This window comes from Natator depressus, chromosome 3 (assembly GCF_965152275.1).
Source record: "Natator depressus isolate rNatDep1 chromosome 3, rNatDep2.hap1, whole genome shotgun sequence".
NCBI classification, from domain to species: domain Eukaryota; kingdom Metazoa; phylum Chordata; order Testudines; family Cheloniidae; genus Natator; species Natator depressus.
Window position 1 is genome coordinate 18,467,370 of NC_134236.1, and position 14,359 is coordinate 18,481,728.

Below are 14,359 nucleotides of genomic sequence, written 5' to 3' on the forward strand. Positions count from 1 at the left end.
ATTCGCTTCATAGGACTCGAAAGAAAAAATGCTATTGTTATAACAGTTCGGCCATATTCTATAAAGATACTTTGTAATACAGCCAATGAACATTGGCCATAGAATGTGTTCAGGACAGCATTTTCAAATGTATGATTAAGAGTAAGCCAGCTCCGTTTGAGTTTTGGCCTTTCTGCACAAATTTTTAATAACCTGCTATGTAAACTACATATATTCTTGGGAGTAATCCATGTGCATGTGTGTGTTTAGGGAGCCATCTTGTGTCTGAATATTATTAGAGAACACATTGTTTCTTTTCATTGGACCACCTTCTTCCTTCTCCAACTAATTGAAGTCAGTAGACTGACACCAGGGCTGAATTTGGTCCATTTGGCTGCTAAAATAAACTTAAACAGAATCAAGACCAAGTATTCATTTTTTCAAGTCAAGGGTCTCAAACTCAAATGACCATGAGGGCCACATGAGGACTAATACATTGGCCTGAGGACCGCGCCACTGACCACCACCCCCCACCCTCCCCGCTGCCCCAGTCCTGCCCCCACTCCACCCCTTCCGTGAGGCCCTGCCCCATCCCGCCTCTTCCCACCCCTTCCCTGCCCCCTTTCCAACCCCTTCCCTGAAATCCCCACCCCAACTCCACCCCCTCCCAGAGGGCGCGTGAGGGGTGCGGGGTGCAGCGTGCAGCAGGGGGTCAGGATGCAGAGTGCAGCAGGCGGCTCAGGGCAGGGAGTTGGGGTGCAGGAGGGGTGCGGGGTGCAGCAGGGGGCTCAGGGCAGGGGGTAGGGGTACAGGAGGGGTGCGGCAGGGGGTCGGAGTGCAGGAGAGGTGCGACAGGGGTCTCAGGACACGGGGTTCGGCTGCAGGAGGGGTTCGGGGGCAGAGTCCGGCCCGGTGCGCACCACTCCGGGAAGTGGCCGGGACCTGGGGGAGGAGGGGCACAGGGGTCTGTGTGTTACCTTGGCCGCTCCTCCAGGTACCTTCCCCGAAGCTCCCATTGGCTGGGAACGGGAAACCTGTGGGGGGCAGGGGTGCCGCGGGGAGCTGGTGGGCCGCAGAAAATAACCCCAAGGCCCCATGTTTGAGACCCCTGGTTTAAGTTAATACTGTTGTTAACACTATTAAATTAAACAGACTACTAGCAGCAGAATAACAGGCCAAGAAGCAAATTATATATAACATCAAATTCTGGGAAATTCTGCATTTTTAAAAATGGAAAGTTAAGTGCAGAGCTTTCTGCTGAGCTGTATAAAATGGGTGAAATTCTAAGGCCTGTGTTATGCAGGAGTTAGACTAGATTATCATAATGGTCCCTTCTGGCCTTAAAATCTGTGAAGATAAATAGTAGTGGTGTTTTGCTTGAAATAAACTTCCATTTATATATGCATTTTCTACCTCTCCTGAAAACATGTACAAATACTGCTAATCATTTTAATAAAATATTAAATTGTGGTGGAATTAGTCCTGTTAAAATTATTAGCTAATCGTAATATGAAATTATAAACCTTATTATGAGAGACTAATTAGGCTCGTTATAGCCCAAGTTTGTCCTTAATTGGACAAGAATTGGTTAGCTGCTCTTTTATATAAGCAGTATTTTTATATGACTATTGAAAGGATGTTTAATGACATTAGTTAGCCGTGGTAACTTTTTGCTGTTAGTAAATGTAATCGGTATGGTATTTTCCTTTCCATTATGTAGCATTATCTTTTAGCCAACTTTTAGTATCTTTTTCATTGTTTATTAACTCCAGAATAGTTGTTAAAGTACAGAGTGCTATATCTTTTTGTATAGCAAAAGTGACTGATCCCTATGGTGTGGTGATCTGTGGTAAACAGTTTAAAGTATTTAGTCATTATTTTTTTTTTCTTGGTTTGTGACAGCCTTCATATTTAGGTTTTGTTTTGTGGAAAAAAGTTCAGATAGCATTCTAGACATTGAGGAATATCACATAATAAAAATAAAAATGTCAGAATAGTTGACTGTAATTCATATGTAAACATTTAATTGTTTATCGATTTTTCTTTTTTAAATACAAAATTATTGATCCAGTTTGGTGACTGATATTGGCTGAACGCAGCATTGTAGAACTTATGCTTCCTTTCTCCACTCGTATCACATATATTTGTAATTTTTAAAGTTTAAAATTGTTCAGCCAGCCAGAAAAAGACAAATCAATTAAAAAGACTTTTTACACAACACTAAATCTCATAATTCTGTATTTATCATTTAGCAGCACCAAGTGGCAAAATTGTGTATTGTCTCGTTATATCAGTTACTCCAACTCAATACCAAAAAAGCGCTGCTGGAGATATGATTCCAATAAACTGAGCCTTTTCACTGATTTACTGGTATGCTTCATATCTTTGAATTCTAGTATCTCAGGCCTTCAGAAATTGCAATAAGGCACTATTTGTAGTAGATTCTGTCATAGGTGGTATTTCACCTAAACACTTCACAATCTTCAATGTGTTTATCCTCACACATCCCTGTTGAGGTACTACTGTTACTAAGTGCTTCAGTCCCCATTTTTCAGCTGGGGGAACTGAGACAGGGAGAAGCTAAGTGACTTGCCAAAGGTCACACAGTCTGTGACACAGCGGGGAATTGAACCTGAGTCTCCCAAATTTTAGACTAGTACCTTAACCACTGGAGCCTGTTTCCTCAGATACGTTTTATATAAGGTTTGAACTTCTGACCACTTGCATATAAAGCAAGAGACGTTCCTCTGCTCTACCAAGCCACTGTGATGCAGCCTTGTGCAAGGAATCAAGAACTCCTAACTTTAGTCCTCTGTATAGGCTTCAGCAAGTCACTTAAGGTGTGTGTAAACTGCACTCATGGGGTTTGAACGCAGCTCTTGTAGACATACCTGAGCTAGCTTTAATCTAGCTTGATCAAGTACTGATAGCAGTGAAGCTGCCGCAGCACAGGCTTCAGTGTATGCTGTGCAAGCCCGTCCAGAACCCTGGCTAATTACTCGGCTTGCAGTCCTGTGCTGAAGCCTGCCATGCCGTGGCTTCACTGCTACTGTACCTGAGCTAGCGAGGTTAAAACTAGCTCTAGTATGTCTGCACGAGCTGCAGTTATGCTTCCAATTGCAGTGTAAACACACCCTGTATCTCTGCCTTTTGCCAGCTGCAGAGAGGGAATAATGCTTACCTGATTTCACAGGAACGTTGAGGATTGTTGGTTTAATGCTTGTACAGTGGTTTGAAAATAGAAGTACTCCATAAAGTACTAAGTATTACAAATGTGTGTTTTCCGTCGTTAATTGACCAAATCTGAGCAAATGGATCGTATGGCGATGAAACAGTGGAAGTTTTAGTTGTCCTGTTTAACTTTCATTTGTTTTATGTTCAGTTAGTACTACCAGTGTGCACGTAGGAAGACAAGGTCCTTAATCTACAGAATTTGAATCTAAGTGCACAAGGAAGTCATCATCTAGAGATCACTCCTGCTCTGTGATGCATGTGTAAAAGAAACAGGGATAAACATCTATATCTTTAGTAGTAGATGTAACGAATTGATATGAGGGGAAGGCATTAGAAGTACAGCAGGAATTCTTGTGTGTGTGACTGACTAAGCTGTTGTCTGCAGTGCACTAATGAATCACTGACCTATTACCAGGAATGTCACTGAAGAAGTTGCATTAAGTGTTTATGCTAACCACATTTCTTGTGTCCAGGTGTACAGTTTGTATGCACATTTCCTCTTTTTACTTTTATCTAAATATATCTCAAAGTGATGCAGCATCAAATCTTCAGGGAAATCATTTCTGATAGCAGCCACTATGATGAAATGCCAGTCATAATTAGAGGAGCAAAGTGTCCTAGATAAATTACTCTAATGTATCTAAAAATGTTTTTGTGCCTTATTTTGTAAGATGAAAAAGCAGCTCTGGATCAGAAGCCTTCTAAGCCAGTAGCTCCCCAGGTACCACCCAAAAAGCCTGTTCCTCCAAGCAAGACTAATAATGTATTTAGAGCTGGGCTTCTGCATCCAAAACGACCAGATAAACCAGTTTTACCATCACCTGTGTCTAAGTGAGTATATTTGTATTTAATTTTAATCCAATGTAATAAATAGATTTCATTAGTTTATGTTTGCATGTGCTTCATTGCTAAACTATGAACCTTAATTAATCTGAAGGTGAATATGTCATAAGGATACACAGTGCCCTATACTTATCTATGCTTCAGAAATTCTGTGGGTGGCGATCAGCTTTACCTTTTGTTAATTTTCTAATTGTCAAGTGACATTTTACTTGAATCAGATAAGAGGGAACCTTGCACCGTGACCTGCATTCTGTGTGAAATGCTGCACTTCTGAATCATCAAACGCAGTGCAAGTTTTAAGCTGCTGCATTCTGTGTAAGTTATGGCCACAGGAAATGAGTCACTAGTGGTGGTCTGTGATATGCTGGGTAGATGAGCCTGTGGGTGTTACACTTAAGAAATTAATTACCACATTGGAGAGAGCCACACATCACTGTGTAAATGACCAAATTTCTCACTTAAGTATTGTCAGTATAAATCCCCACTCCTGGAGCACACATGCCCTCGCTGTTGAAATCATTGTCCTTTAGAAAAGTAGTGACCATTGGGAACATGTGAGTGAGATCATATAAGGATCTGAATCTCCAAGATTCCTCAGTTCTTTTCAACTGCTTGAGTGGATTTAAATTCTCTGTCTTCCCTTAATAGTTCATATTATAACAGAGTAACAGCAGCCACTATTGTTGAAGTTGTGTATCAGCTTCTGTTCTAACCCTGATTTCCAACCACTAGTATTAAAGTTGCATTTAGCTTCTATTCTGTCCCCTGATTTTAGTCACTGACAACTTTCTGAAGTTTTATTTTTTCAGACTGAAGTTTTTCCATGCCTGGTCTCTGCCTAATGAGGTGACATTTTTTTGTCAGTTTGAATAAAAACCAATCAGCTCTTTTTTCAGTGTAAGGAGAGTGTGTCCCCTTATAACCAAACCAAAAAGTCATGTGATCTTTTTTGAACAATTTTAAGTCTTGCAGGAGATGGGCTGTCTCCGGCATCTTTCCTGAAGATACATCTACACTTATGGTGGCATGCACAGAGAACAGACACTGCACACCCAGCTAGCACGGGTATAAATAGCAGTGTAGATAGTGAGGCACAGCTTAGGCAAGTAAAGTGCTCTAAGGTATATACCCTACATAACTGTCTGTATGCCCAAGCAGTGCCTCCCATGTCTGCACTGCTATTTTTAGCAATGTAGTGTTCCATGGCTAGTGCCTTTCCCTGTGTCAGGAAAAGGTTCTGGCAGGGAGAGGCAGCAGGAAAGTCTGACAGCATGGAAAGGCTCCTGTAGCTTCCTGTTGCTTCCTCCCTGCTAGAGCCTTTCCTGCTGTAGTGAAAGGCTGTGGCAGCGGGGAGCTGCTGGAGTCTCTTCCACTGGTCTCCATCCCCTCTCGTTGGAGCATTTCACTGCTGCATGTGGTTACACAGCACAGTGACAGGCGTGAGCTCAGCCTGCTTTCACTAGGGCAAGTAGCTCCTGTGTCGTGTCTGTACTCGACACACTACTGTAAATACAGATAAGGCATAAGATGCCTGGGACAGGTCACTCTTCTCTTGGTATCTAGCCATACTGTGCATTATTCATGCACTATTGCCATTTTCTTTGCACATCACGGGAGCTGATGCTCCGTTCAGGACAGCAGTGCTATTATCATTGTTCAACTAGTTCTCTTCAAACCTGACTCCTCACAGTAGCAGTTAATCTCTCAAGAATGGAGATCTTGAAGAGAGATTACTAGCCAATTTTAATAATTGGCTCTTTGAGTAGATTGTCAGTGCAGATCCCCATTCACCACACTTCTGTGCTGTAGATTCTAAATGGTGGAAGAAACTAACAGACGTGTAAGCCACAGCTCTGTACATAACCTCACACTGAAGGTTTGATTCTGTGAGACTGCATGTACAGGTTCCCAGTGGTTACCCCTTTGGGAGCTCTGGCTTTCATGCAGCAGGTGCATGTGCAATCCAAGAGTGCAGCTCTATACTATTAATCTACAGAGGGCCACCCATTCTTGGCTAGGTATTGACTTCATATTTCAGCACACTTCAAGATTTATTGTTTTATAGGTAGAGAAGTATACAACAGAAATGTTTTTCAATTTGGGTAACAGTTAACATATTGGAATATGTTATGGAACAGAATTCCAAAGGGGAGATATAGATATAGACAAATAATAAATTGTGGCCAGAGAATTTTAATGTTCTTATGACTGAAAACGTCCACAGCTGCTCAATATTTGACACTATCCTGAGTGGATGGGAGAAGAGAAGGCAACCCTGCTGCAGTAATAATCCCCATGTGGAGAAATGAGTATAGAGCCACATTTTAGAGGAAAGGGAACTTAGTAACCAACATTTAACCTGTCAAACTGTTCAATTCACACAGCTTCCTAAGCAAAGTAACTTTTACCTTCAGCTGCAAGATGCAGCTAAAAGAGTGGCAAAGGAATGGCTCATCTGTTTACTTTTGGGTCTAGGATGCAGGAAAATCTAGGAGTCTTTCACTGCCAGAACAGTAATAAAGGGTGTAGAGAGACTATCCAATGCTAGAATAAGGGCCATCTATACAGGATATTTAACTAAATGTAACCACCCATTATGGTCCATTAAGAATGTTTTTAATTAAAAAAAATTGAGGGCAATGGACCCTTCATACCTCACCTGTGAATGTTTCTGAAGTGGAGATATTGTTGAAGGTGGTGTTCAACCTTCTTGTCTTTTGTTTTGTTGCATTGCACTATAGCATTTTTTTTTGCAAAGGGTTAGATTTGTTCATACAGTGAGCCTAAACGGTGATAAAATATTACCAGATGATGTTTTGAAGTATGCATGTGGAACTCCTACTGAAAGCCCTGCACATATCTGGAGGGCAGATTTTTGTCCATAAGAGTCCTAACAGAAGTAAATATGTTTATGAATAGCACAACATTGATTTTATTTGTCTGTCTTGGTGTGAGAGCCAGTCTGTGAAATTTTTAAATCTAAATGCTTAAAGAACAGGAAACAGACATTTTCCCCTCTGCTTTTAACTCTTAATACGTTTGAATTATGACCTGTTTCAAATTCAGACTCCCTGTTTATTTCTTTACAGATCTAATGGGGAAGTAGTTTCCCTTCGACTGAAGTCTGAAATTGAGCCACTAATAAAACCAAAGTTAGACTCTGAACATTTACCGCTTAGACCAAAATCAGTAGAGGTAGACTCAGTTGCAGTAAAGAGCTATAAAGAACCAGGTAAGATGAAAAACAAATGAAAATACTGTACTGGAGAGCTTTTCTGAGCCTTTCCTATTTGGACTGGGATACTCTCATGTTATTAGAATAAACTCTTTTATTGGAGTATACACATATTAAATATTTAGTGCAAGAGCAGTTACATGTGTTAGGGTATACAATTTTTTAAATAGTTACTGCTGATAGCTCTTTTGTGTAACTGGGAAAAATAATGTACAGTGTTTATCAGGCTAATATGCAGAGAACTGATAACGCCTTACTTTGTATTGGGTTAGCTAGAAAAATGAACACCTGTATAATGGCTTTCTTTTTTCAGTTAAAAGGATATTTTTGTCATTGCCTGACCTCCCTTACCTTTATAAAAAGATTCCTTTTTTTTCTCACTGTCATTTTCTGTGCACCTTCTTGCTGTTTTTGCACATAGAATAACTTAATGAACCTATTTAAATATTTTTACTAATATTCATAACATTCATTTATAGTTTTGTGGAGTCTAGTTGACAACTTTTGTGGCTAACTCCTTCATTAGTGCTTTACAATTTTGAAAGAGATTGTAGTTTGTGAATTTCAGTATTTGGTGCTGATGAAAGTGAACTAACTCTTGCTAGATGCACGTTGATCTTAATCTGACATCTGACTTACAATTCTACCCCTGTCTAATGAGAACTTTAAGTATTGCCCAGAACCAGCAACATTCTGGACAGATGCTATGCAAGCTCTCCCCATATAACTGCTACTAATATATTCCTTCTTTGTCAATAACATCACTGTGATCTCAATCCTGCGTGTGCCTCCTATTCAAAGGTTGCCTGTTCTGTTAAACTGGATGGTGACTCTTGTGATCTTGTGCAAACCTTCATGGGGGGGACTAGTTTTGAGAACACACAATTCTTCCATACATCTGACTTATAGCAATTTTTAACACTGGCCTCTAAATGTGAAATTTTCTAGTGCATTAAACCCAGTGGTGAGCTGGAGCCGGTTCGCAGGAACCGGTTGTTAAATTTTCAAGCAGTTTTAGAACCGGTTGTTAACCCGCTTTCCTGCAGGGGGCTCTGAGGCTTTGATGGGCTCTGGCCGGGAAGTGATGTAATTCCTCCTCCGGCCGCCGGGGGCACTGCACTGCGGGAGCCATATGGGCTGCCACCTGGCCCTAGGCACGAGCCCTGTTGCTGCTGCTGCTCCCCTGGCCCTGGGGCTCCCGCTGCTGCCTGGTGGGTCCCTGGCTGCTCTGCTGGGCCTGGGCTGCGTCCTGCTGTTTGGGCTGCTCTGAGCCGCTCTCCCCGTGAGAGCCCACCACCCTGCCTCCAGCCAGCCCCGCACCGCCTGCCCTCAGCCAGTCTCTGCTGCATCCCCTGCTCTGTCTCCAGCCAACCCCTGCCGCACGCACCCCCCTGCCCGAAGCCAGCCCCTGCTGCGCCCCCTATCCTGTCTCCAGCCAACCCCTGCCGCACCCCCCTGCCCAAAGCTAGCCAGCCCCACACCCCCCTGGCCTGCCTGCAGCCAGCCCCTACCTCCAGTCAGCCCTTGCCCTGCGTGCAGCCAGCCCCTGCCGCACCCCCTGCCCTGTCTCCAGCCAACCCCTGCAGCACGCACCCCCCTGCCCGAAGCTAGCCAGCCCCACACCCCCCGTCTCCAGCCAACCCCTGCCGCACCCCCTGCAGCCCTGCCTGAAGCCAGCCAGCCCCACACCCTGTGCCCTGCCTGCAGCCAGCCCCTGCCTCCAGCCAGCCCCGCAACCCCCTGCCCTACCTCCAGCTAGCCCTGCCCCACGCCCCTGTCTGCAGCTGGCCCCACGTCCACTGGTGCCCTGCAGTTCCCAGGGCAGTAACCCTGCATACTTGCTTCAGTGAGGGGGGCAGGGAGCAGCTGGGGACCCACACATATGCACATCCTAGGGTGACCAGACAGCAAGTGTGAAAAATCAGGACGGGGGTGGGGGGTAATAGGAGCCTATATAAGAAAAAGACCCCAAAATTGGGACTGTCCCTATAAAATCAGGACATCTGGTCACCCTAGTTCACCCCGAGGGAGTGGTGGGGGACGCACACATGTGAAACGGAGCTCATTTCTAGTTCAGGCCCATCTGTTTAAAAAAAAACTTTAGGCAGGGTTAACACACATCCATATTTTCCCGGACATGTCAGGCTTTTTGGTTCTTAAATCGCCGTCCGGATGGCGATCTAAGAACCAAAATATGGGAAAATACGAACGTATGGTCACCCTATTGGTACAAAAAATACATTCTGTGGCACATCCCTTAAATCAGAACTTTTTATAGGGAACCGGTTAAGATTTTGGCAGCTCATCACTGATTAAACCCACATGGTCTCAACCCAGGGTGACCTCTTGGACATGACCCTTTACTCAGAATGCCTTTTAGAGATGCAGAACAGAAATAATTACTCCATTTCCAGAATGTGTAACTTCCCATCCAAATTGCACTGAACTGAGGTGTGGAGTGGCGAATGTTCAGTTTTGGACTACAAGTGTAAGGGTCATTTTCTCATGGCTCTACAGGCTAACCATGGGAGTTTTTTCCATTGGAAAGAGGAGGTTTCCAGTTTCCCGTTAGGATGTGCGGCACTTGCTTCTGTGCCTGATGGAGTCTGAGATGTAACTTTGAAATCATGATTTTTGTATAGTAAAGATCGTTCCAATATTTAGTGGATTAGTGATATTAGTTAGTCATGCTCTTAGTGTATAACTTAGTGTATAATAAGGCATCCTAAGAATATTGCAAGTAGTACCCACAAAAATGCTTAATATGTTCCAAGTTATTTCTAAAATAGTTTTTTCTTTGTTAAATGTGGTGCATATAGAAAATAGATGATGTGCCAGTTTTATTTGGATGGGGACAGTGAAGGGACTTAACCAGTATCTGGTGAAGATTGGGGCTTTCATAAGCGTAAACTGAACAAAGCTTTTTTTCAGGCAAGAAGGAATTAATGTTAGTAGTTTGGGAGATGAAATGGCTGAGATACTAGCCCCTTTGCTTTAAAAGTGTGTCAGAAATCTGTTACTCAGGTTTCCTTTTTGGGGGTTGTATTAGATCTTGTGCTATTCCTACATGGTCAGGTAGCATGTGTGGCCAAGAGCATGTCTTTCTGTCATCTTTCGGCGAGGAGAATGTGATGTTTTTGTTCAGATGTAGACCTTCCCTACAGTTGTTATTGCCTTTGTCACCCTGAGACTAGAATAATTCACTGCACTCAGTCAGGTCCTGTACACTGATGACATTGGCTGAGTATTGGATATACTGCGGCTATAAGGTTTTGACATAGGACCTTGTAGGTCAGCAGAGGCACTCAAGCTTACAGTACGCTGATTTCAGAGAAAAGAAAAGGAGTACTTGTGGCACCTTAGAGACTAACCAATTTATTTGAGCATAAGCTTTCGTGAGCTACAGCTCACTTCATCGGATGCATACTGTGGAAACTGCAGAAGACATGTCTTCTGCAGTTTCCACAGTATGCATCCGATGAAGTGAGCTGTAGCTCACGAAAGCTTATGCTCAAATAAATTGGTTAGTCTCTAAGGTGCCACAAGTACTCCTTTTCTTTTTGCGAATACAGACTAACACGGCTGTTACTCTGAAACCTGATTTCAGAGAGAGGGAGTTGGTGGTAGGATCCCCTTGATGACAGGTCTTCTGTATACTCCCCATCTTACTGGTACATCAGGGCAGGCGTTTGATGACTTTCAGGGAGCACTGCAAGGCTCCTGTATTTTCTAGGGCTTTAAGGAAGAGAGTGGAGTGATGATAAATCAGAGAAAGTGGCTATTGAATGTTAGTGATTTGAGGATAGGGTTGATGATGATGGGACATGCCTTTTTATTTCATGGATGTTTATTCTTTAGTGTGGGTGCATGTTTCCTTTGAGAGAGAACTAAGAGTGTAGTTAAGGGTGGCTGGCTTTGTGCCTTCATGTTTCTGTCATGTGGGGTTTCATTTATCATTTTTTGTGCATATTTGAGCTTGCAGGGAAGACTGGGTACAGACTGACGTGCATTCAATATGCTGATGACATTGAATCTATCCTTCCCTTTCATCCAACCTATAGGGAGCAATTATCTTTCTCTGTGTATGGTAGTGAATGGGGCTCTGATAAGAGTGAGCAGGCTGAGGCCAGGGGAAACAGAGGTCATATTGTTATGTTTGGGGAAGCAATTGGACAATGTGGCAAAGATTGTCACCCATTGATTGAAGGTGTGTCCCCCCTTCTTGTGTCAGCTGAGCATTCACTTTGGGAGTTCTGTTAGACTCCTTGCTGTTAGGCAGCTATATAACAGAATTGAGCAGAATGGCTTTATTCCCTCCCACGTGGGAAGGAAGTTGTAACCCTTTCTCTTAGGCCTGGACTATGTTACAGGCCTTCATGCTTCTGTTGCTTGAAGTTTAGGCAATTCCAGTGCACGCTGTGGGGATCTGCATGTGGATACTGAAGCTGGGGCAGAAAGTGGTGAGCACATGACACCAATGCTCCGGGATTTGTGTTGGTTGCCTGTTGGTTTCTGGATGGAGTTTCAGAAGTTGATTCTGATCTATAAAACCCAAATGGGATGGGTGATGGGATTTGGGCAAAGATTTGTGGATTTTTATTTGGCACAGCTAGTTTTGTGGGAGCTGAAGAAATTCTAGTTTTGTGGACTGCAAAGAGATTGTTGGTTTGCTGTTGCTAATTTAATCTTGATATTCTTAATTATCTAGCAAGGCTACCCACAGGCTGGAGTGTAGGCATTTTGTGCTTACATATTGAAATCAAAGCACAAGATTTTTTAAATTTAATTGCCTATTTTGAATAAGAATAGAGTAAAAACATAATTTAAAAGACTTTTCCTAGGTAGTACTAAATACCAATGTCTCATATGAAACAAGCATTCAAAAGTGATATTGTATCAGCCTGAAATGAAGGTAGGCCCCAATCCTTCAACTGCCTCCCTGGGGGGAACTGGGGGCAACCGCCTGCATGGAGTCAGTTGCAAGATCAGGATCTTATATTGTAAATGCGCATACACTGATCCTTAAGGCGTGTGAGTTTTACCCAAGATAAATAGATATGGTTAACTCAAAGTTTGGTATGTTCCCTTAAAGATCTTATATGTAGATGTGTTAGCCATATGCTAAATCGCAAAGCGATGTGATAAATTTAATAGGTATCTTGGTTTGATCCGCACCATCTGCTTTCTGCCGACTGAACCTTGTGGGAATATCTCTAACACTGTAAATTTACCAGCACCTTCAAAAAGCTGCCATAAAAAAAAAAGTGCCACAAACTTTGCACATTTCAGAGGAGAAGAGACAATTTTCTCACCCGAGGGGGGATACCCCTTTCTGAAACCCCACAACAGGCAAGAGTCACCTCTGCACTTTTTTATAGCCCAGTAGGTTTGAACTCCTATTTAACTAAGACACTTGATTTTATATAGACAGGAGTAGGAAAATTAGTCCCAATAAATATTTTCCAGACTCTCTCAAACCTCCATAAAATAGGTTTTATGGAACATGCGTAACAGGCAGAGTGCATGGTAGCCAAGTGTGGCAGAAAGCTTTTATCCATGGTTGCTTGGAATGACCTGCCTAACTCATTCATGGCTTTACCACCAGCGTGTAATGCAGTCGTCCCAACTCATGCCAGTGAAACCTATAAAATCACACCACTGAAATTTCTGTGAGTACGTCACGGCTACGGAAGGGCTTGTTAATGCTACAAAACCTGGGGCTGTGTAAGGTCAAACACTTCAGTTGTTTGTGGCAATTTTAAGATTATTTTTTGGATCTTATAAGAGTCAAGCTAAATAGAAAATGCAACACATGCCTTCACAGCGCTAAAAGATGTCCTGTCTTGAGGTCAGACGACCCAAGCTTTGCTTTTCTAGTTAGTGTGTTATCCCAACTTGTTGGTGTGAGTTCACTGAAGTGAATGCACAGAAGATGAAGTTTTATCAGAATCACTAATGTTCCTTGTATCTGTCTAACTGGTTTGTAGCCATTTTAACTATCAGTCTTGTTTCTGGTAGTTTAGGGTCTCAGATTAATTACTTAAATGAACAATATTTGTTGAGCCTGATTTTTCAGAGGTACTGGCCTCAATGGTACGCTGCTGTTCAACACGTCTGAAAATCATACCTGTTGCTGTTAGATCACCAATAAATACTTCAGTGATCATATTTGTGAAGACTTCTGAATACCACTTGTTAATGATTCATTTGAAAAGGACCGTAAAAGTTTCCCCTCTCGATTAGAGAGTTAAACCAAAAATGTAACAGACTGAAAACAAAGTGATTCTGTGTGTTTGAGACCTGAAGATATAATAATATAGGCAATGCTAATATGCTGAACATGTGAAACAATTCTGTTCCTTCTACAAATGTTTCTTTTTCCTGCTTTGTAAAATATATTTTTTTTTTTTTTGGTTCAGAATCTTTTTTCTAGACATTCCTCTCCTTGACTTTTCTTTCCAGATTTTGTTTCCTATCCTGTTTGCCATGTTTCCCTTCTTACGTGTCAGGAAATTACCCTACCCTTCTCCATTTTGGTAAGATAACATTATATAAGGAAATCCAAACACTGTGTGTTATACCAGTACATGCACGTAGCCTTTTCTTTTTAGCAGCTCAGAGTTAATTTTCATTTGCAGTTGTATATACTAAAATTTGGTTTTTATTTTAAAATGCTTTTCTGGTTGTTTTGGATGCAGATTTTCCTTTGCTAGCAGATAAGTATTTACCTTTAAATGCATTTTAAAAAAATTATGGGACTTCATAAAAGTGTACAAATATTTACACACTATTATTTAACCTGTCAGTTGAGGCCCCAGATATAGCTTTTTGTAATGGGATTACATTAAATATTGATCACATTTCTGATGCGGCTGGGGTGGATGGCTTTACTGCATCTTTGCACACACAAAATATCATCTGACTTTCAAGTCTGCTATGCACACTGATGGTTTTTTGTTTTTTATTTTTTAATTCTTGTATGTTAAGTCTTGGAAACAAGTCTTTATAATTTACCCTGTTGGCTTCTTGTCCTATAAAACTGTAATATATTGTGTTTTTTTAAAATGG

General features: G+C 42.1%; 1 protein-coding gene across 2 annotated transcripts in view; it reads left to right on the forward strand.

Moving 5' to 3' along the window:
- The window catches only part of CD2AP (CD2 associated protein), a 153,423-nt gene that overhangs the window by 121,380 nt on the left and 17,684 nt on the right, over positions 1–14,359 (forward strand). The window contains exons 12-14 of one of the 2 annotated variants that reach the window (XR_012638733.1): positions 3,885–4,044; positions 7,146–7,288; positions 13,754–13,827. Coding sequence is in view for 1 of the 2 variants with exons in the window: in XM_074947494.1 (XP_074803595.1) it covers positions 3,885–4,044; positions 7,146–7,288 (303 nt within the window). In the remaining variant the exon portion in view is untranslated. The remainder of the gene's footprint in view (positions 1–3,884; positions 4,045–7,145; positions 7,289–13,753; positions 13,828–14,359) is intronic. The other variant, XM_074947494.1, reaches the window with a different exon arrangement.